Consider the following 23164-nt stretch of genomic DNA (forward strand, 5'->3'; position numbering starts at 1 on the left):
AGGATGTAAGCTAGACCATTGCTCTGTTCCAGTATGACAATTCATACCAAATCAAGACATCTAAGGCCAGGTATTGGGGATGGATGTGGAGGTACTCCACAGCAGAAGAGGTTCCCACAAGCATTCGGCTTAGGGAATTTTCAGGCAGGAGAATGCCTTTGATGGGTGTGGGCGGTGCAATTCTCACATGTTTTTTGAGATGCTGCATGCACACCCCTTTTCTGGGAGCACCAGGGGTATGAAGAGTCAGTGCTGTAGCCCCCACCTCACACAACCCCCTTTGGGGTTTGTTTTGACCTGCACATTGTATTCAAGGAGCACAACCACCAGAATTCTGGGTCACAAGGTGTGGAGCATGTGACCTCTCTTCCACTTTGCAAATCCATGCAGGGGCATTCAGAATCTAGCCCGAAACTGACATATGTAAACATTCATGTTAGCTTTGGTTTTGATCCTAGTTCCCAACTGGTGAAAAAGAAAAATAATCAATGAATCCATCTCTACTGCCAAATCAAAAAACCGCAACTAAACAACCTGTCAATATGATGTCATGTGCCAACAGCTCAAAAGAGTCAGAAAATTAAAGACTGGCACATAACATGATGTATAAAAGAATGTAAATCCATAAGGCCCTAATAAAGTCAGGACATGGGAAGGCAGCAGTATTTGTGGGGTTGACAGAAGATAGACTTGAAAACTTCCCTGTGATACTGAGCAGCTTTTCTTAAGGAGAAACAGGTGCAGCTGCAACTCCCATGTAGATTTAAAGGCCGTAAGAATGAAGTAGGAATTAATACACGAAAACCCTATGGCCTCTGGTCGATTGGTCAGACTAGGAAGCAATTCAGAGTGTGAAAAATAGTTTTATTGATGTTTTCGTAAAATGAGATAAATACATCAATGATTCCAGTATAAGGGACATAAAAAACCTAGGAAGAGGAATATAACAGAGAAAAATTTTAAAAAAGGAATCATATGGTTTTAAAACAATGCCTTGTCCTGTGGGGTCTCCATCATTTAATGTGGCTTCATCTCACATCAGTGTTTGTGTAATCCACTAGGATCTCAGCAGCCAAATATAGCCAATGTGACCATAGCGTGTTCAGTGCCATCCACATGCCAGTCTGGGAGTGAGATTCTAGCTCATGAAGGCAGAATGGCAGACTCAAAAAACCCCTGTAGCAGAATATATAGCCAGAAAGACTATATCAAATGCCCAAAGAGCCATGGATGGGGACCAGCCCTGTGGCTGATGCTCTGCAGTACCATGCAAGGTCAGACCTAGTTTGGAGGGTCCAAAGCTACCAAGGGGGATTGGTGTGTTGGCTTATTGGCAAGTGCTCTGAATTGTGACATGGAAGATAGCTATAAGCTATATACTATCCTTCTCTCCCTGGACTGGAAGTGTGAGGCAGCATGGAGGAGAGGAGGGAGAGAGGCTGGCATTGAACAGCTTTGAAAGCCTCCCATGCAGTCAACATCAGTAGGAGGAATGTTGGCTGTGGCCTTGAGAAGAGAGGTGTTGGGATGAGGCTGAACCTCATTCCAAGCAAATACGTGAAGACTATCCCTTCCTTTGTCCCCCACAAGGATTTCTTTAAAGAGATACAAATCCTAATTAGACTGACATTCATCTCTTTCATTCACTGAGGTTGAAGCAACAGCCCAAAATGGCAGCTGGGAGTCTCCCATAATGCATCTGTCTCCTTTTCTCCCCACCCCAAGCCTAAGAGTTCTGTTACCCCCAGAAATGCTGTTTGATCACTGACTACAAAGGTAGTTGCACTGGTCCTGCAAGCCTCTAGAGGGTCTTCTCCAGCTAGTCTCCCTTCCAATTCCTCCACTTAACTGGTGTGAGGGGAAAAATCTTCCTTTCCTGTCATCTAGCCTCACAAATCCAGAATACACTGCAAGGCACTCCAGATAATATGATCTCCTTGGGAAGTGACAAAACCTGGAGCCTCCCCCCGTTCACTAGTTCTCTCTCACCTCTTCCCCCCACACTCATTGGCCTGGCTATGCATTTCCTGGGTCTCAGAGTGCCTGCCTGAAGATGAGCTCCTTCAGCTGATCCAGCCTGTCATCTCTCAGTGCATCTCGGATGGAGTGGAAGAAGCTGAAGTAGTGCTGAAAGTTATGCATCATGAGCAGGACACTGGCCAACAGCTCATTGGTCACCAGGAGGTGATGGACGTAGGCTCGACTATGGTTCTGACAGCAGTAACAGGTGCATCCATGCACCAAGGGACCAAAATCATCCCGATACCTAAGAAGGTAGAGGGGGTAAAAGGGCAATGGGAAAAAAAATTAATCGCAAGTAGTGGGGAGCACCCATAGTTACCACGTAGCAGCTGTTTGGTGGCCTGAGTCAAAAGGTTTGTGGGTTTCAGTCCAGCTCTTTGGGGTGTGGAGTCTGATGTGGTCCCTTCTGACACTAATGGCATTGCAAAGAGCACTACATGCAGGTTCATGAACTGAGTGCAGTAAAGCATTGTTTTAATGCCAGTTGACAGGCTATATGAGTGGTGATATTATAGCCACACATGAAATAAATCATAACAGCGTTGCCTGCATTACTGTATGGTATTATCAAATCAACAAATTACTGCTTTTAAAGTCACACCCCCACTGCATCACAACACACTAAAATGAACTGACAGACCGGGGGAACAAGAGACATAAACACAGTTTCATTCATGGATATAATGTGAGAGCAAACATTAAGGGCCTGACCCAAAGCCCACTGACATCAGTGGGAGTCTTTCCATTGACTTCAACGGCTTTTGATTCAGGCCCTAGCTCAGTGGTTCTTAAACTTTTGTACTAGTGATCCCTTTCACATAGCAAGCCTCTGAGTACGACCCCCCTTATAAATTAAAAGCACTTGTTTATATATTTAACACCATTATAAATGCTGGAGGCAAAGTGGGGTTTGGGGTGGAGGCTGACAGCTTGTGACACCCCCCCCACGTAATAACCTCACGATCCTGAGGGGTCCCGACCCCCAGTTTGAGAACCCCTGTGCTAGCTGAACAGAACAGCGGTTGCAACTGTGTTCTGAGGGTGCCACACCGGTGATATTTTAATAATTTTCCACATGGGGGACCTTTACATCCACCTCTGAAATGCAGGATTATCTGGTATGGTAGATTAGATCATCGCTACGTTCGCCATTTGTGTAATGGTAACATAGCTGATATTATGGTGGGTGGAGGGAGGGAGAGAAGGAGTATAGGCCAATATGTTCAGAAGTGTGGGCGCCTCCATTTTGGTGCCTCACCTGAGACACATTAGAGGTCCTGATTTTCAATGGGAGGGGGCTCAGCATCAGCTGAAAATCAGCACCCTCCAATGAGTCTCAAGTTGGACAAAACATACCGTGAAAATTGCCATAGGATTTTTAGTAACTAAATAGTCAGAACATTGGTTATAAGTCATTTGAAAGATGACAGATTCAGCAGTGCATTGCCCCCCAGTATCAATCTGAGGCATTTGTCCAATACCAACTCAGAGGGAAGAAGGACACCCATTTAGTGACTAACATTTCCTGCAGCACTCTAACTGTTCAGTGGACGTTCCCTGTCCAGTGACTGTCCAGGTGTGACCCTGGATGGAGGATGAAATCACAGCTCAAATTGTGAAGGCTACAGACACTATTTAAAAGCCACCACACACAAACCCACTTACCTTTTCTCTTTCAAAAATATCTCGAATGAAGTTATTTCTGGGTCAGCTTTTGAAGTTTCATTTATGTCTTTTTCAATGCCATTTTTTCCTGCATCCTGGATCCCATTTTGTTCAAGGACTGTAACAAAACAGTATCACTTCATCAATAGGCAGAAGCAGACAAAGGTGAAAAATAGTCTGACAAGAGGCATCTCAGCTGCCCCTTGTTACAGATTGAACTTCCATCTCCATTATCTTCCTTTAATTATCAAACAACAGTTAAGCCAAATAAATTGTAAGTGATCAAACAGACTAGAAGAGTGAGGTGGGAGGGACTCAACTAATCTGATAAAAATTCAGAACTGAAATAGCTGCATAGTTTTTTGCTGATCTGAGTTTAATTCCTTTTATTAAAGTCATTAAAAATCCTTGCAGTCTAAATTGCATTTTGTACAGTGTGTGATCACCTGGATTACTGATCTATTTAACATAAAATAAGCACATAAGAACAGCCATACTGGGTCAGACCAACGGCCAATCTAGACCAGTATCCTGTCTTCCGACAGTGGCTGGTGCCAAATGCTTCAGAGGGAATGAACAGAATAGGGCAATTTATTGAGTGATCCCTCCCCTGTTGTCCAGTCTCTGCTTTTGGCAGTCACAGGTTTAGAGAACGTAAGGTTGTGTCCCTGACCATATTGGCTAATAGTCATTGATGGACCCATCTGCCAGGTAATTATTTAATTCTTTTTTGAACCCAGTTATACTTTCGACCTTCATAACTTTCTATGGTGATAAGTTCCACAGATTGACTGTGTGTAGTATCAAGAAGTACTTCTTTTTTCTTGTTTTAAACCTGATGCCTATTAATTTCTCTTGGTTATTGTGACTCCTGGTTATTGTGTTATGTGAAGTGGCAAATAACACTTCCTTATTCACTTTCTCCACACCATTTATGACTTGATAGATCTCTATCATATCCCCCTCAGTTGTCTCTCTTCTAAGCTGAACAGTACCAGGCTTTTTAATTTCTCCTCATATGGAAGCTGTTACATACCCCTCATCAATTTTGTTGCCTTTTTCTGTGCTTTCTGCAATTCTAACATATCTTTTTTGAGATGGGATGACCAGAACGCAACACAATATTCAACGTGTGGGTGTACAATGGATTTATTTAGCAGCATTATGATCTTTTCCGTCCCTTTCCTAATGGTTCCGAAAATTTGGTTAGCTTTTTGGACTGCTGCCGCACATTGAATTGATATTTTCAGAGAACTATCCACAATGACTCCAAGATCTCTTCCTTGAATTGAAACAGCTAATTTAGACCCCATAATTTTGTATGTATAGTTAGGACTATGTTTTCCAACATGCATTGCTTTGCACTTATCAACAATTAATTTCACCTGCCATTTTGCTGCCCAGTCACCCAGTTTTGTGAGATCACTTTGTAAGTCTTTGCAGTCCACTTCTGACTAAACTATCTTTAGCAATTTTGTATTGTCTGTAAAATTTACCCTCTTTTCCAGATAATTTATTAATATGTTGAACAGCACTGGTCCCAGTACAGATTCTTGGGAGACCCTGCTATTTATCTCTCTCCATTGTGAAAGTTGCCCATTTATTCCTGCCCTTTGTTTCCTGTTTTTTAACCAATTATTGATCCATAAGACGCCTTCCTTCTTACCTCATGACAGCTTACTTTGCTTAGGAAATTTTGGGGAAGAACCTTGTGAAAGGCTTTCAGAATGTCTAAGTATACTATATAACTAGATCACCTTTGTCCACGTGTGTTGACCCCCTCAAAGAATTCTAATAGATTGGTGAGGCATGATTTCCCTTTACAAATGCAGCGTTGATTCTTCCCCCACATATCAGACATACAGATGAGCACGATAACTCTGTTCTTTACCATAGTCCACTATAGTTTCACGCGATTTGCCTGGAACTGAAGTTAGGCTTAATTGCCAAGATCACTTCTGGAGCCTTTTTTAAAAATCAACATTACATTAGCTATCCACCAGTCTTCTGGTACAGAGGCTGATTTAAACATTTACATACCACAGTTTAGATTTAGATTCTGTTGGAGTTGACAATGGATTCATGTGCATCCAAACCATGTTTTTGCAGTAGCTGAGTTTGATTTTTTCTTTTTTTTTGCCGAACAATTTAAGTCAGAAAGTCTTGACTGTTGTGGCAGCGATAGTGCAGTTACGGGTGAAGGTTCCGCACCTGGATTTTCAGCAGCACATAACTTTCACAAATCATTACCTTGGCATCTGAAATTTCTCAGGCCTGCTCTCAAGTCAGAGGGGATGTTTCTGGGAAATTATTACTACGATGTATTATTTTTATTGGGATAGCGCCAACGAGGCCGTGTCATGGACCAGGACCCCACTGTGCTAGGCACTAAAACACAGAAAAGAGGTCGTCCTTGCACCCAAAGAACTTACAACCCAAGTATAAGACACGAGACACAAGGATGCAGATGGCTGGAGGAGGGAACACAAGGAAACAATGAGACAACAAATGTGTTGAAAGTCTATTCAGCTGGTTTGAATTACCCAGGCATGAAAAACAAAAACTAGATTCCAGCCATAAAGAGAACGGTTAGATACTTGTATTAAAACACTTGTGTATAAGAAGGATGACAGTCTCTCTGCATTGCTCAGACATTTGGTGAGACCATGTTGTAATACCAAGCCTTTACTTACTCATTTCAGCAGATACCTTGTGTCATGGGGATTTGACTAACCTGCATGATTTTGGCAGCATTTATATTAAACAAGGGAGCAAACTGGGTGAAGGCAGGGAAAAAGAACTGCCCAAGAAGAATGGCTTCCCCAACACTGCCCAGCTGGAGAGGGAGAGAAGAGCCACATTACACACTGAATTTGACACTGGCAAGTGCGTTCAAATCCCATTGAAATGTATAGGCCCAATCCTGTCCTGCTGAAGGTAAGGGCAATTCTGCCATAGACTCCAGTGGGCGCAGGACCAAAGGGAGAACCAGGGACTCAGCACACGACAGGATCAGGCATACAAAGGCTTCTGTTCAATGAACCTCAGAGGATTTATAACTATGTTTTGGTTAACTGGATTTGGATAACCCAGGTCCTAAATTAAGGTCTCAAGTTCTCTTTGCTTAACTTCATCCCAAGTAATTTTTCCCCTGGAACAAGCAAGACTCAGCTGCTTTTCTCTGATTTCAGTGGTTACAATACTTTTTCCCATGACAAATGAGGTATGTGGAAGATGACTGTGGAGCATGAACTATGTTGGGCATGATACTACTGTTACATCATCTTACGACCACAACGGCAAGGTTATCATGAAAATCTACCTGCAGCTTCGGGGTCAGGATTGTAATCGTAGCTGAAGGATAGGGCACAGCCCCGCTCTGTCACCTGGTAGGGAAAAAAGCTCTCAAACACATCCACTCCTCTTTCAATGCATTCGAGTACCTCGTCCGGCTTGCCAATGCCATGAATGAGTCTAAGAGAGATAAAACAATATAGGTCTAAAGTGGACTCAATGGAACTTACTGGGTCACTGTGGTCTCTATCCAAGGAGAGGACACAGGTACACAGGAATTGACTTAACGGATTAGACCTGAGAGCCAACCAGTCCAGCATCCTGTCTCTCATGGTGACCAGCACCGGATGCTACAGGAAAGGTATAAGAAACCCCAAGAGTGGAATACACTTGAATGCGTTTTAGCCAGTGAAAACAGTAACATGTGAGCCCTGCAGTTATTAAACAGGGTGAAAGTTGACACTTGGTCTATCGCCAGTCATGAGACCATGCTTCTCCCACATCCCATCTGTCTGGTATACAGCAGCACAGTTGAATTCCCCTTACTTCCCAGTACTGACTGTTCTGCCTTTGTTTAGAAGGTTACACCAGCCACACATTAACTCAAGAATAATGTCAAAACACTATAAATTGCGTTTAAAGTGATTTGGCTCCCTCAACACCCATGTACAATGATTCTATCTTACAATCCATCTCACACCTGACGTTCTGGATCAGATACTTTGTTGCACGTTCTACACTCTGGGTAGCAAATGATTACCAGGTATGGGGATTTATTTACTACATGAGACTCCTAACTAGCAAAGCACCATTCCATGTGTTAGAGGGTCCTTTTGAAATCCAGCAACAAAGTCACAAATCCACCCCCAGGATGGTGGGTGGAGTTGGATTCCCAAAACTGGAACCCACAAACACATAGGTAATGTAAGTGACTTTACTTATGTGTAGTCCTCCTTAAGGCAGCGGGACTATTCATGCAAATAAAGTTACTCGTGTTTACAGAATTGGGTCCTCAGAGCAAAGAAAGGAATTCATACTTATTTCACCCTACTGTCCCATCACGGTGCATGGGAGATAATCGACAGCTGATCCTCAGTAGAAGGTATTTGGAAGGCCATGGGAGTAGATTCCAACAGGTGCAAAGGGTATTAGGGGATGATACATCTCAGCAGTGGGGAGGCATTCCCCTTCTGGGAAGCACATATTTACTTTATCAAGTGTTTGGGATCTGTCTGCATGAAGAGGCACTAATGTGAAAAGTCTCTGTGGGAGGGCTCAGTTTTCCTCCCCATCCCTCTCCTCCCCATGTCCAGCTCAAATGTGCCGAGTTCACACAAGGGGATTTCCTTTTAGCTGCTTTTCCTAAGAGGCAATTTCCCCCCCCATCAGCCAGCACGATCAACTCCCCCAGGGCTTGGCAATCCAGCTGGGCTCTTCTTGCCTCTTACGCCATCAGTGGTAACACATATACTGCTCCTGCCCTAATTTAGCTGGCAGCTTTGTCGAGGATGGGTGAGGCAGAAGAGAATATAATAGTTGTGCTTTCCTCCAGGTGCACTGGCTGTGCTGACAACAGTAAAAGCTAATGTGCAGCAAGATCACTAGGAAAATACACAGAGACTGAGAAGTGCAGTAATAAGGTGCCATTTTTAGTCGTTTTTCCGACCATAATTACATAAGACCCTGTATGAGCACAGAATATGGATGCAAAAAGCTTACAAGATGATTTTGTTACATTCTCTGCTCCAGATAGGAAGAAAATGCTATTTAAGAATTGAACAATCAGTACTTATTATACATGTGATCGGCTTCCTGACTGAAATGTTTCTTACAGAGGGCAAGGGTACAACCTTTCTTGCAGATGCTGAGATTTCTAAGAATGCTCTGGTTAAAATGAGAAGACAAAACCTTCTAAGCAATATGTTTAGGCAGCATCTTTTATCCTAAAAGATCCCAAAGGGCTTTAGAGACTATGTAGATACGCTATACTCCTTCACCATCAGATTTGTGTCCATTTATCCTTTTCCATAGAGACTGTCCAGTTTGGCCGATGTACATAGCAGAGGGGCATTTTCTCTACGGAAAAGGATAAATGGACACAAATCAGACATTAGGAATGGCAATATACAAAAACCTGCAGGAGAACACTTCAACCTCCCTGGCCGACACTACAGCATTCTTAAAGTGTGGCATCCTGCAGCAAATAAACTTCAGGATCAACTTCAAGAGAAACTACTGAGCTTCAGTTCATTCTGCAAAATTTGAATCAGCTCAGGATTAAACAAAGACTGTGAATGGCTTGCGAACTACAAAACCAGTTTCTCCTCCCTTGGTTTTCACACCTCAACTGTTAGAACAGGGCCTCATCTTCCCTGACTGAGCTAACCTCGTTATCTCTAGCTTGCTTGCATATATATACCTGCTCCTGGAAATTTCTACTACATGCATCCAACAAAGTGGGTATTCACCCGCTAAAGCTCATGCTCCAAAAGTCTGTTAATCTATAAGGTGCCACAGGATTCTTTGCTGCTTTTACAGATCCAGACTAACATGGCAACCCCTCTGATACCAGGTACCTCTGAGCAAGAGATAACTGCAAGGCTAGAATCATGCACCTAGATTTCCCTTCCCTTTGACCATACACCAAGGGTTCAAGTCTCAGAAGGTGGCCAGGACAATGGGGTCCTGAGAGGGAAGCTCAGTTACAGGAGGTAGCAGAGCGTGAATCATTCTCCTCATGAAACACTAGAAAAGACAGCATTCATTGAGTTGATACATGATTTCCATAAGAGCCACAGAAGGGTATAAATGAGGCATCTGTTTTTACCCCTTCCTCCCAAAAGACTCCAACTGTACCATCTTGGCACTCTTATGCACTGAATTGTGTTTTCTGGAGCCTCTGGCATATTTATAAATATTTCTGGGAATCATGAATGAGTGTCTACCATTTATAAGATTTAGGATATTGTTGCAAATGGCTGGAGCCAGGCACAGTTCATGTAGGCAATGTACAAGCGTTCCCCATCCTCATCTGCCAATGCCCCTCACTCCTGACCTACAGCCCCCGATATTCCAGTCTTCTGAGAGGAGACACTGCAAGAAACTGGGTAGGAGTTTTTGCTAGGTGGATAACCATTCACTCCAGATTGCAATGACTGAAAATTGTTTTTAGCTATGTTCCAAGTTAGTTATGATCCACGAAGGCCAAAGGTGAAGGGTTCATACCAATCCTACCCATGATTCTATCTAGAAATAGGTTTGAACCCAAACCCTAAATCCTCCCCAAAGGAAGAGATCACATCCATACTATGGGCTGTTCCATATCTCTCGCCCTGTGCCAACTATGCCTTAAAAGTAAAATTGGGGCCATCAAAGTCAGCATTTCAATAGGAAAGGATGCAGCATTTGGCTCAGACAAGAATTTTTGAGAGAATAAATGGGTTTCCTGGACACTGGCAGGAAGCAGCCTGTGGTAACTACCTACAGTAGAACAAGTGGGTTTTGATCGATCTCTCCTTAAATCTGACCTTGGTTTATCCTCCGGCAGCTCCGCTGTGACAGAGGCCATCAGTTTCAGCTTGGTCTCCTTGGCCATGGCTTGTCCCTGAAAACCATCCAGCAGAAAACCACCCACAGGTCGCTTGGCAGTCTCTCTAGCCGATCTGAGTCTCTCCTCCAACACGTCCCCGCCTTCAATCACTCCAACCATCATACTGCCCTGCAGCTCCTGGCCCAGGTGAAAGTTGCAAATGTAAGAGATGTGCACTTCCCCAAACAAAGTTGTTCCAGGAAAGCCCACCACCCCCCCAAGAGTTGGTGCGTTGGCCCAGAGTCTGGACACTTGGCACTCTACATTTGCTTCCTGGGGACCGTTGGGTTCAGTGGTAGTTGAAACTTCCTCAGATGTATCAATTACGGCACAGTGTAGTCTAGGGTTTAGAACAGGGGAATATGAAGTTTCTGTTTCTGACTCTGCAAGCAACTCATTTCATCTCTGGGTCTCATTAGCCCCATACTCCATAAAGAGATAAGACGACTGACCCACCTTCGCAACCTGCCTTGTGTTTCTTAGGCAAAGGCACTACAGAAATGCCATGTATCAGTGCAGAACACATTAGGGAAATCCTGCCCCCATGCCTTGCTGCTACCGTGGCTTTCACCCACCACTACACGTCTTGTGGCCTTTCAAGGGATTTCTAGCATCAATTCCTGGCAGGCCCATGCTGGGCCCTTGGTCTCCTCACTAGTCAGGTCCAGGCATGCCCCCCAACACTAGGAACAGGGGAAGTCTCTCAAACCCACTGGAAGGGCTAAGGAGTAATAATGACGAGTCCTATTCAGTTCCCCACAGCTAGGCGGACTGTGCTTGCAACACAGGGCTCGACAGGGTTAAAGCTCGAAAAAATAAAATGAAAGGCAGGGTAGGTGGGATCTCTGATTTCTGAACAAGGAGAAAATGCTATCCCCTGCTCTACCCAGGAATACAAAGTGACTCTAAAGGATAAGAGACCACTGTTCTGTGAAAACGGAGGAATTAAAAGCCATGGGGGCTGAACTCCTTCTCACTCCTAGAGATTAGTCCGTCTGGGTCAAGGGTGAGGCACAAGGGCAGCAGGAGGGAAGTTTGCTGGGCTGCTGCCCATGTTATGCCTGATCTGTGGATAGCCTGAAGACTTTCATTTCCACTCCAGCCCTAAAATAACTCAGGTCTAACCCCACCGTGTGCACTAGGTGTTCTTTTGCTCACACGCTGGGACCTTCACAAGACTCAGCACACACAGAAAAGCAGCTGCAGTGCTGCTGCCCCTGATACATTTGGACCTTACCGGTGATTTCTCCTGCAGCTGAAGGCACTCATCAAGGAAGGAAAGCGACCGGTCCACAGACTTCTTGGCCCGCTTTCTGGAGGTTTCACCAGAAATCGTGTCTCCATCTGAGAGGCACTGAAGCCAATCTGGCTGGAGTGCACGCTGCATGCTCATGAACTTGGAAGCTGTCATTTCCATTCGCCCTCCGTAGCCCCATATGGACACTGTCTGTCAAACGCAAGCAAAAGGAACACAGGAATGGATGTTAATTGAAGAGGTTAAGAGACCTTTCAGGGGAACTCACAGACTTTAAGGTCAGAAGGGACCATTATAATCATCTAGTCTGACCTCCTGCACAATGCAGGCCACAGAATCTCATCCACCCACTCCTGTAACAAATCCCTAACCTATGTCTGAGTTATCAAAGTCCTCAAATCGTGGTTTAAAGACCTCAAGGTGCAGAGAATCCTCCAGCAAGTGACCTGTGCCCCACACTGCAGAGGAAGGCAAAAAACATCCAGGGCCTCTGCCAATCTGCCTCGGAGGAAAACTCCTTCCCAACCCCAAATATGGCGATCAGTTAAACACTGAGCATATGGGCAAGACTCACCATCCAGCAATTGGTGCTGGTAAAATGCCTGCCACTGCAATAACATTCCCTGGACAAGCTCTCCAAGGGACACAGCTCAGAAAACCAACCGCCTCTAACATCAGGCATGAAGTTCCAGTGGTTTGAGCAGGGGACTGGGAGTCAGGAGTGCTGGGTTCTCTTCCTGATTCTAACATTAACTCCCTGTGAGACCTTTGGCAAGTCACATCATCTAATGCCTCAATTTCCCCATCTTTACAATGGAGATGGCAACACTAACCGACCTCCCAGAGATGTTGGGAAACAGGCTTGAGAGCTGAAGTGACTTCCCCGTCGCCATCCAACAAATCAGTAGCAGAGCAAGAAAATACCTAGATCTCCTGACTCCCAGCCTGTGCTCTACCCCATGAATAGTTGCCAACTATGGCAAAAGGAATCGCAGGTGATTTTGCAGTGCCTACACAACAGTGAACTTATACATACACACCCTCCTGAGGGTAATTCCATCATTTCCCAAGTGGTCAGATGTGAAGCCTGAAATTAAGTTCTCACATGTTTTCCCATTCTTCCTAGCATTTCTGTGTGTGTAGGCCTTCATCTTCCATTTTTATTATTCTCATATTATCCCATGCAGGCTGTGACGCTGTACCCTATAATGCTTTATGGGAATATGACATAACTAAAATATGCTTTGTACTACCTGTGCCATGTAATATATCTTGGTAAAAATTATGGTCTACTATATCTATTCATCCTATTTGTATACATATATCATTTTGTATTTGAAGTTAAAAATATTGGCTGTATTTGCTCGTAAGGCATTTGGTTAGCCTCTTTAGGAAGAAATTTGCAAGGTTAACTACCCTATCAGGAAGCACTTGGGGAACAATGCATTTTGAAATGCTCCAATCCACATAAGAAGTCTTCCTGAAGACATACAAGATACCATATGGACAATGGCTTCTGCTTGTAAAGACTGAGTCATGTGTGGACATGTGACTTGCCCAGGTGACTCCAAAACTCCATTTTGTAGAGGGAATTCTACATAGGGGGAGGGAGGGATTTCTACCCACAATAGAGAAACTAGGTAAAGCCCTGGGAGACCCCTTCATTTGGTCTTCAGCTGGCTAAAGAGGGAGCCTCTCCACCCCCCAGGATATTTGGAAAAAAAAACGGGAACAAAGGGGTGTGAGTGATTGTTGGACTCAGGCTAAAAGGAAATAAGTCTGTAAAAGGGAGCATCCTGAAACTGGTGAGGATTTTATCTGTATTCAGTTTGAACAGACATAGATTTGTGCATTTTATTTTATTTTGCTTGGTGACTTTGTTCTGTCTGTTACTACTTGGAACCACTTAAATCCTATTTTCTGTATTTAATAAAATCACTTTTTACTTATTAATTAGCTCAGAGTATGTATTAATACCTGGGGGAGCAAACAACTGTGCATCTCTCTCTATCAGTGTTATAGAGGGTGAAAAAAATTGTGAGTTTACCTTGCATAAGCTTTATACAGGGTAAAAAGTATTTATTTGGGTTTAGACCCCATTGGGAGTTGGGCATCTGAGTGCTAAAGACAAGCACACTTCTGTGAGCTGTTTTCAGGTAAACTTGCAGCTTTGGGGCAAGTAATTCAGACCCTTGGTCTTTGTTGGAGCAGACAGAAGTGTCTGGCTCAGCAAGACAGGGTGCTAAAGTCCTAAGCTGGCAGGGAAAACAGGAGCAGAGGTAGCCTTGGCACATCAGTTGGCAGCTCCCAGGGGGGTTTCTGTCACATAGGTTTTTTATATTAGAAAGATAAAGCACTGGCCCAACATTGTCATTCTTGCATGCAAGCTTCTGAGCAAACGACGTTGCTCTTCAAGTGCCAGCCTTCTTCAGCGTCATGCACGGGCCTGAACGTGAATTCAGGAAGAGTTACTGAAGCCATCACCGCTATGGGCATAATGTGTTTCATCTCTATCTGTGGATAATGTAATTACGTTGTGTGGGCTGCCTGGTAATTGCTCCAACTGAGTTGTTATTGTTCTTGCTACACTTGTGTTCTTAGGTTTTTAATAGACATCCAAGGAATTAGGCCTCTACATTTAAAAAAAGAGGATTTTACAAAAGCTAACATGAATACACGTGTTTTCATGTTTTTTTATTACTTTTTTGGTTCACTGAACAGCTTTTCTGTATTTAAATATAAAATTCACTCTTCTGCTGCATTGGAAAACCATAATAATCAGCACTGTGTTAGTGCACAAGACCCACGAAGTGAAACTAATCAGATTTGTTTCACCTCTCAAGCTGATGTGCAAAATGTAAACACTGTTTTGATTTTTTACCAGAATGGCTATTTTATTTAATAAAACTAAACCATGGGGAAAGAGATGGCCCAGATGACTGGTGAAAGACTACAGAGCCTCACACCAGAGGTTCAAATCCAACCTGGCACTTTGATTCTGCAAAAGCAGATCTTTATGACTACAGTTGCAGTAACTTTAAAGAGACTTCATACCAGGATGGGCACCTGCCAGTGCAGATCCAGTTACAGTATCAGGCCCTAACGGCCTGATCTTATTCCCTTTGAAGTTAAAACTGCCACTGACTTCAATGACAGCAGGACCAAACCTTAAGTGAGTAGCGACAAAAAGTTGTTGCCATTTGACAGCATTGTAGCCTGTGTGAAATGAGTAGGGTGGGATTCAGCCCAGTTCCCAGGCGTCCTCTTCACAAAAAGAAAAAATAATTACTCCCTTTTGTTGACACCTTCACCAGATACTTCCAAGACTGAATGGTTCATGAAAATTAAACTCCCTCCTGCAGCCCCTCAGAGGTGGCTTTCCTATGGTTGTGGCACAACAGTAAACCGTAAGGGCAGAGCAAAGTGTATGCAAGGAGCCTGAACTGCTGATGTACATAATCTGTGAATATACACAAGACTTCCTACTCTTGGGTACTCATGTCAGCACCTTCCACCAGCACTAAGTTTCCCTTCATGTGGCCCTCCTGAATGTGTGGCTGTACAAGTGAGACTCAAAATATTACGTGGTCTCCTAGGGCTTCATGTTTATTGCCAATAACACTGGAGAAAATCTGCTTAACTTATAAGCCATGATTTTTTTTAACTGACATATAATAAACTGCACATGAATCCAGTCTGTTCATCCATATTTGTGTGGCCCTACAAAGTCAGAAGACAGGACAAGAGCACCCAGGACCAGGTCTGGTGCATAAAAAAAGTGCCTCTGTCTCACTATACCTCCACTTTAAACCCCAACGGAAGATGGTGGGAAAAATCTGGACATTGTATCCTAGTATACACTGGTTCACTTTCCTATAACCCCAAAGAGTGCATTCTATAGCTGCTAAGCAGGGCACACACAATGGCATCTAGGAGACATATGTTTTGTGAGGTTTCATAAGTTTTTACACTCACTGTACCTTGTTGCTGTTGTAGCCAGGTGGGCAGGGGGTACTGGAATCATGGAGAGAGCAGTACAGCACTGACTCTGGCATACCTGGAGGCACAACAGAAAAATAAATGTCAGCTGTAATCTTGTAGACCACTACAGTTATGTTGGCAACTTGCTAAGAGATGGCTATTAATTTACAAAAAGGGTAACCCAGGAATGCACACACCTGACATCTTTGTCAGAGACAGACATGGCTTGTTTGATCTCCATAGCAACACCACATTCAGTTGGACAGCTCTGTCCACACTCTACTAGTTACAGGGAGGGGCAAAGACAACCACAAGAGTAGCATTATATAATGCCACAAATTATGTGTAGCCTTTGGACTGTTTACTTGATTAATGCTACTGCTGCCAAAAGTAAACCAGACGCAATGACAGCTGACTCACTTGTCCGCTGAATGAATGCTCTGGGGACATCTGACACTTGACATCGTCTAGGCTGGGTGACATAAACAGTCTCAGACCTGGAGTTTAAAGGAAGGGCAATATATACACCAAGACAGTAGAATGAGCTGTAGCAATGAGAGATTTATGATCATTTCACAAGAAACAGAACAAGCTAGATGCATTGAATGCAATAAAGGTCTCTGATTTATAGATACAAGTAGAGATTTGTCAAAGCCATCTAGTAGTTCTCAACCAGGGGCCTGCGGGGGTGGGGGGGGGGCCCACAAGAATGTTTCAGGTGGTCCTCCAAGCATGGTCACGGTTAGACTTGCTGGGGCCCAGAAAGCCAAAAGCCTCCCCGTATGGGGGTGAAGCCCAGGGCCCTGAGTCCCGTTGCCCAGGGCTGAAGCCACGGCCTGAGCAATGTAGCCTTGCGGGGGCCCCTGTGGCATGGGGTCCCAAGCAATTGCCCTCCTTGCTTCCCCTGCCTGCCCTGACTTTTATATGCAGAAAACCAGTTATTGTGCTGCAGATGGGCCATGGAGTTTTTATAGCATGTTGTGGGGGCCTCAGAAAAAGGTTGAGAACCCCTTATCTAGGGGATTTGATGCAAAGGCTGAGACTTCCAAAGGAGCCCAAGGAGTTAGGTACCCAAATGCCACTGAAATTCACTGGGAAGTGAATTTCACCTAATGTCCTTAAACTCCTTTGAAAATTCCAACCATAACTTCCACTACAATTAATTAAAATTGTCTAAATCTTCTAACTGGGCATTCTCTGCACTCAGAACTCTCTCCAGTAGGCGTTTTGGGTGTATAAGGAATGCAGAGTCAGGTCTTTACTCACATAAATATATTCCTAATCAAACACAGGGCATATGACAAATTTGTGTATATACCATAAAAAAACTATATCAGGAGAACTCAAGGTTGCAATGTTAAGAATTCTAGAACAAGGAAATGCCACAATTAAGGTTTCATGTGCAAACAACGCCTTTAAGGAGTCCTGGGGACAACAGAGGATGACACTGGTTCAGCGCTGCTAGATGACTGTGATGCAGTGGGGACAGAGGAAGACAGGAAGTGTCTGTTTGTCTAAGAGAGATAAGTGGTGCCTTGGTGAAAGGCCCTGGAGCCATTACTTCTCTTTCCCTGGCTAACTGGGGGGTGAAGGGCACAACTGGTCTTAACTCCCGTGCATGTTTCTTCCTGAAACAAAGGAGCATTCTTGTAGCCAGCCAGCCACCATGGAGCAAAGCAAAAATAGATGGAAAACAAAGAGAGCAAAATAAGGAGAAGTTTGGTGGGATAGGTAAATGTGAGCTCTCCACTGGTCCGAAAGGATGGCAAGATAAGTTTGTCCACATCCTTAAGATGGCCTTCAGGGATTTCTGAGGGCCTGTAACATGGTTCCTTCCCCAGGAAGCCACCCAAAACAGTTCCTCCAGTTAACAGATCTGCTCTACAGGCAGGAATATCTGTCAGGAGATCCCACCACTTTTCTAAGTGAGACTGACTGCTCCGTGCTGCTCTGCACTGTTGAGGCTGAATGAGGGCTTTGTATCAAACTAAACTGATTTTGTTTTGTGGGGGAAATAACCTAACCCAGATCAGCAGGGACCTGAAAGCTGTTACCTTCTGGGGACTGTGTGAAGAAAGTTGTTCTTTGTATTGTTTCTAGTGGGAGAGGTGTTCACATTGCCAAAAAAATCATCACAAATGGCAATCATTAACACTCACAGCACAGAGGTCAAGGACTGAAAAGTCCAGGGATACTCAACTCCCTTCTTAACCCAGAATTGGGTCCTTCCAAGTGACTGCTGAAGCCCATTGCTGGGGTGTTGTAGGGGAAGCTGTAACTGTGAATAAGTACTTCAGTTCTTGTAGTGAGTGTAATAGTTTACAACTGCATTAAATCCACTTTGAATAGAAAAAAAAAAAAAGAGCTTCTCACACAACTCACTTGGGATCGACAACAGATTTGCACTCAGTTTTCTAGGGATGGACAGCTTGTCCCCTAATTCATTGCACCAAGCAACATGGAAGTATAGGGGATGCATTACATGGGATCAGACTGCACCTAAACACACACAAAGAATTTTACCTATAAATTTTCCAATTCCTGCTTTATATTCCTCCAGGACCTCGTGAAGTTCTACCCTGTGTCCAAACATAAAAGAATACACATTAGAAAAAAAAATTATGAGAATGAGCCTGAAGAGAGGACTGTGGATGAGCTAATTTCTCAGTATGTTAGAAGACACACTCCAATCTTTGCAAAAAGAGTCTTGAAGTTTCAGCCACAGACTGGAGATAGAGGAATGACACAGTCACTACACCAAATCTCACAAGATCATGTTACCCCTGTACCCGCAAGATAGAGCTGTCATATAGATAAGACTCAGGCTTCTTCATTAAAGTGTTGTCCAAATTTGGATTAGACTAGATAATGGAAAAGAAACCTAAACCCTGTCTACACTACAACTTCCACCATTAGTGCCACAGTGGATCTGCACAAGGGAGAAGTTGCAAGTCCCGTTTTTGTCAAGGTACATGCAGCCTAAGAATACAACTTTTAGAATTAGATTAGGGCGATTAGAGGTTTCTCATTAGAGAGTTTTACAAAAAGTCATAAAGAAATAGGGAAAGGCCATTTACACCATCCTGTTCACTTTTCAAAAAAGGCTTCCCCTTACATATATCTGCTCTTAGCTCTCACCTACAATAAATCAGCCGCAAGCCATCCATCCCGAAGAAATCCAACCATAAGGAAAACAGCGTGATGGTCAACATCTTGGCCGTGTTGGCTGAATCAGGGACTTAACTGATAAAAATCATGAGTGGCTATATCTTGAGCTAAAATGCCAATACTCTCTTACTGGGGCTGTAACAGTCTCACATCATGTGGTTTGAGGTGGAATAGCTGTTTCTCTATAATCTCATTGTCCTGATGAACTTTAAGGAGGCAAGTCTCAAACCCTTCTGGTGAAGAAAGGAAGTATTGTTTCTTGTTTCCAGTGGGGAAACTGGTAACACAAAAGTGGTGTCCCAGCTAAGCTTGATACTCACAGAGTTGAAAGCGTGAGCTGTACAACAGCAGGAACCCCTTCAATTGCCTGCAGTGTGTCATGGGTGAGGTGTGGTGGGGATCCTGTTTTGGTATAGAGTAGGCAGCCTGGAAGCTCCATGGTTTGAACCCCATTCTTGCCAAGGTTTGTCAGTGTCCCAAGACGACAACCACTGACCACTCTGGAGAGACTCAGCTTCATCCTGGTTAACTGGTAGGCAGTGTCCTTTAAAGAAAGAGATTATTTAGGTAGGTCTTTCTCCATCAAGATTTTGGGTTAATATTTGTATCTGTAAATGCTTAGTAATTGACAGAAATGGAAAAGTAAATTGTTTATTTCTAAGGCTACCTGGGATTTCAATACACCTGCAATGGATCCATTAGTAGCAGTGACGGAAGAGGTAGTTCACAAGAGGGTTATTATGGTATGAACTTTCACTCAGCAGACAAGGGTGGATAAAAATCTTATGATTTTTTTTTTAAATCGGATTTTAATAAAATTATTTTTGAGGAAAAAACTTATCTAAAGATAAAGATATTATAACTCAAAGGTACCTCATCATCGAATAGGGATTATGAATTCTAATTTTATAGCATGAGACAATACAGTCATGTAATGTTTAAGAAAAGTGTTGTAAATGAGTGCCAATAGTTCATGGATTAGGGACCCAATTTTATGGGGTTCCAGGGCCTTCTGTATAGATTATTTACGTTAATCTTTCTATCTACCTAATGGGACTCAGTGCTAAGTCTAGAAGATACCATCAGAGATGCTTAGTTTTGCAATTCTCAAACTGTGGATGTGTGTCTCGAGATAACATGCTTGTTAACAGCAAAACTGTTTTAAATAAATAAATATAGCGAGGTGAGAAATAACAGATCTTAACCCTATTGTCCCTCTGCAAATCTGCGTACACAGAGGCAATCCCTTACCTCCCTCTGAAAGGTGCAAAGTTTCAAAAACTTCAATGAATAGAAGATTGTTGGAGGCAGAATAGATCTGCACAAGGAGAAGTCTGAAGATAAATGTGAGAAGGGAGGGACAGGCAGTAGAAACAAAAGTAAAACTGTTTGAGCAGCATATTCCACAAGTCTTGAGGTCTTTCTGAGGGTAGCCTTCACTCATTTGAGATCTACCATAGCATTCTCTCACCAGAAGGGAAAACCAATGATGGCAGCAGGCCATAAAAGAGACCCAGTTTGGGTCTCATCTATCTCTGAGTTGTGAAGAATATGTATTAAGGTTATAACAACCAACAAGAATGCACTTTTATGTAGAAATCCATGATTAAATCGAGTCTTCCTGACTAATGATTTAAATCATGATTTAAATCAAATCCACCCTGCAGGATACCTTGATCTGTTTCTAGTTCTGTCACTGTATGACCTTGGGTAAGTCACTTCATTTCCCAGGGGTGCCATCTTTTCTCCCACCCTTTGCCTGTCTTGTCTATATAGATGGTAAACTCTTCTGGACAAGAACTGTCCCTCACTGTATTTGTACGGCAGTTAGTGCAATAAGACCCATGTTTTTACAAGGGCCTCTGGATGCCAATACAAATTATTATTAATAACTTAGATTAGTCAAGACTAAGGAAGATTATGAGGAACTTAAATCAAGATAGTACAATGGCAGATAAAATTTAGTGTCCATAAATAAAGGTTATGTACATTGGGAGTAATAATCTGAACTATTCACAAACATGGTGGCAGGGAGGGGAAGATTCTAAATTAACTGTAAACACCCAGGATAAAAGATCTGAGCAGTTCAAGGAAAACCTCTGTTCAATGCATAGCTGTGGTTTAAAAAGACAAATAAACTGACTGATAAAGGAATAAGATAACTCGGGCAGAGTTGCTGACTTGTGATATTTAGGTGTCACAATTTGACGTGTACCCCCAATATTCAATATTGATCATAAAAAAAAACCCTGGAGTTATGCAAACCCTTAGAATCTCAACTTTCATAGAATATCAGGGTTGGAAGGGACCTCAGGAGGTCATCTAGTCCAATCCCCTGCTCAAAGTAGGACCAATCCCCAGAGAGATTTTTACACCAGTTCCCTAAATGGCCCCGTCAAAGACTGAATCATAGAATATCAGAATTGGAAGGGACCTCAGGAGGTCATCTAGTCCAACCTCCTGCTCAAAGCAGGACCAACACCAACTAAACACCCAGCAGGGCTTTGTCAAGTTGGCTTAAAAAAATTGTCTATAGCGGAAGGCCAGTCCACCACCTCCCTAGGTAACCCATTCCAGTGCTTCATCACCCTCCTACTGAAAAAGTTTTTCCTAATATCACAGCCTTAATACCCTCCCCACTGCAAACTTTGAGACATTACTGCTTGTTCTATCATCTGGTACCACTGAGAACATCTAGATCCATCCTCTTTGGAACCCCTGTCAGATAGTTAAAGCAGCTATCTGAAATCTCTTTTGCAGGACTAAACAATCTCCAGTTCGCGCTGTCAAAACCTCTCTCAGCTCCAGCATGCCATAATTATTGTGGGTCACTCTTGATCTCTTGTCTCCATTCGGCCGTCTAATAGGCCTCTTTTTGTTCCTCTCTGAGACCAATACTGTACTCGAGGATGTCTATCAGTTGCCCAACACCATAATCTGTACTGTGGCCCCAAAAAGTAGGAACGGATAGATGAGCCTCAACAATTGCGAGGAGTCACATTCCACAGTACTGCAGGCGAGTTGCCTCCTACTGATGAACAGCCCAAAATGCGTTAGCCTCTAAGCAACCAAGGCACACTGTGGACTCATATCCAGCTTCTCATCCACTGTAACCCCTAGGGTCCTTTCTGCAGAACTGTGGCTAGCCATTCAGTCTTCTAGTCTTAGCCGTGCATGCGATTCTTTTGCCTCTAGGTGCAGGACTCCTGCACTTGTCCTTGTTGAACCTCATCAGATTTCTTTTGGCCCAACCTCTAATTTGTCTAGGTCCCTCTGTATCCTATCCCTATTCTCCAGCATATCTACCACTCCTCCCAGTTTAGTGTCATCTGCAAACTTGCTGAGGGTGCAATCCACGCCATCCTCCAGATCATTAATGAAAATACTGAACAAAACCGGCCCCAGGACCAGCCCCTGGGGAACTCCACTTGATACCAGCTGCCAACTAGACATGGAGCCATTGATCACTACCCATGGAGCCCGATGATGTAGCCAGCTTTCTATCCACCTTATAGTCCATTCATCCAGCCCATACTACTTTAACTTGCTGGCAAGAATACTGTCGGAGACGGTATCAAAAGCTTTGAACTCACAAGCCTGGGTTTAGCAGGCCAATGCTCAAACCACTGAGAGATCCCTCCCCCCTTCACACGTTCATTTTAAGAAGTCTCTTTCTAGCCCTCCAGAAAGGAGTTTCCAGCAGGCCCTGCCTCGCTCTTTCGCTCGCCAGGATCTGAGTCCCCGCGGCCTTTCCCCACTTTCCTGCTACTTCATTTCACCCCGGGGCGGGGGGGAAGCCGGGCAGGTCTCGGGCCCTGCGCTGGTGGGGGCCAGGGGAGTTGCGGAGCAAGCCCGCCCCGCGCTCACCCCATAGCGGCTGTCGCGCGGGCCGGGCCCTGCTGCCGGCTTGGGGCGCTGGGACCTGGAGGGGGCGGGGTCGCAGCCCCGCTCGGGTTAACTGGCCTCGACAGCCCCGTCGTGATGACCGAGGGCGGCCGCGCCAAGTGCGCGCGAGCGGCACCGAGACCCCAACAGGAAAAACCAACCCAGCCGCTCGCTCCCCTCTTTACCTGGCTCGCGCCAGCCGCCTCTGTCACACAAGCGTCTCTTTCCGAGTCCAATCAGCATCCGCCACGCCATCACCGAGGGACGTAGGAGAGCCTTGTTGCGTGGTCGGGAGTAAAGAGGGC

At 44.1% G+C, this 23164-nt stretch overlaps 1 protein-coding gene across 8 annotated transcripts; it reads right to left on the reverse strand.

Moving 5' to 3' along the window:
• Positions 1 to 843: 843 nt before the first annotated feature.
• QTRT2 (queuine tRNA-ribosyltransferase accessory subunit 2) lies at positions 844 to 23091 on the reverse strand. 8 transcript variants are annotated; one of them, XM_032776821.2, is made up of 11 exons: positions 23045 to 23091; positions 19295 to 19518; positions 18330 to 18385; positions 16227 to 16303; positions 15806 to 15882; positions 14993 to 15089; positions 11808 to 12017; positions 10509 to 10708; positions 7010 to 7161; positions 3688 to 3805; positions 844 to 2266 (listed from the first exon to the last, which is right to left on the reverse strand). In XM_032776821.2, the coding sequence occupies exons 2-11, from the start codon at positions 19492 to 19494 to the stop codon at positions 2035 to 2037; spliced, it is 1419 nt and encodes a 472-aa protein (XP_032632712.1). In that variant the 5' UTR covers positions 19495 to 19518; positions 23045 to 23091; the 3' UTR covers positions 844 to 2034. The 8 variants fall into 8 exon arrangements, with proteins under 8 accessions (XP_032632712.1, XP_032632713.1, XP_032632714.1 ...); XM_032776822.2 differs by lacking the exon at positions 23045 to 23091 and adding an exon at positions 22842 to 22946; XM_032776823.2 differs by lacking the exon at positions 16227 to 16303 and having other exon boundaries at positions 15801 to 15882.
• Between the last annotated feature and the right edge of the window lie 73 nt (positions 23092 to 23164).

This window comes from Chelonoidis abingdonii, chromosome 1 (genome assembly GCF_003597395.2).
Source record: "Chelonoidis abingdonii isolate Lonesome George chromosome 1, CheloAbing_2.0, whole genome shotgun sequence".
NCBI lineage: Eukaryota > Metazoa > Chordata > Testudines > Testudinidae > Chelonoidis > Chelonoidis abingdonii.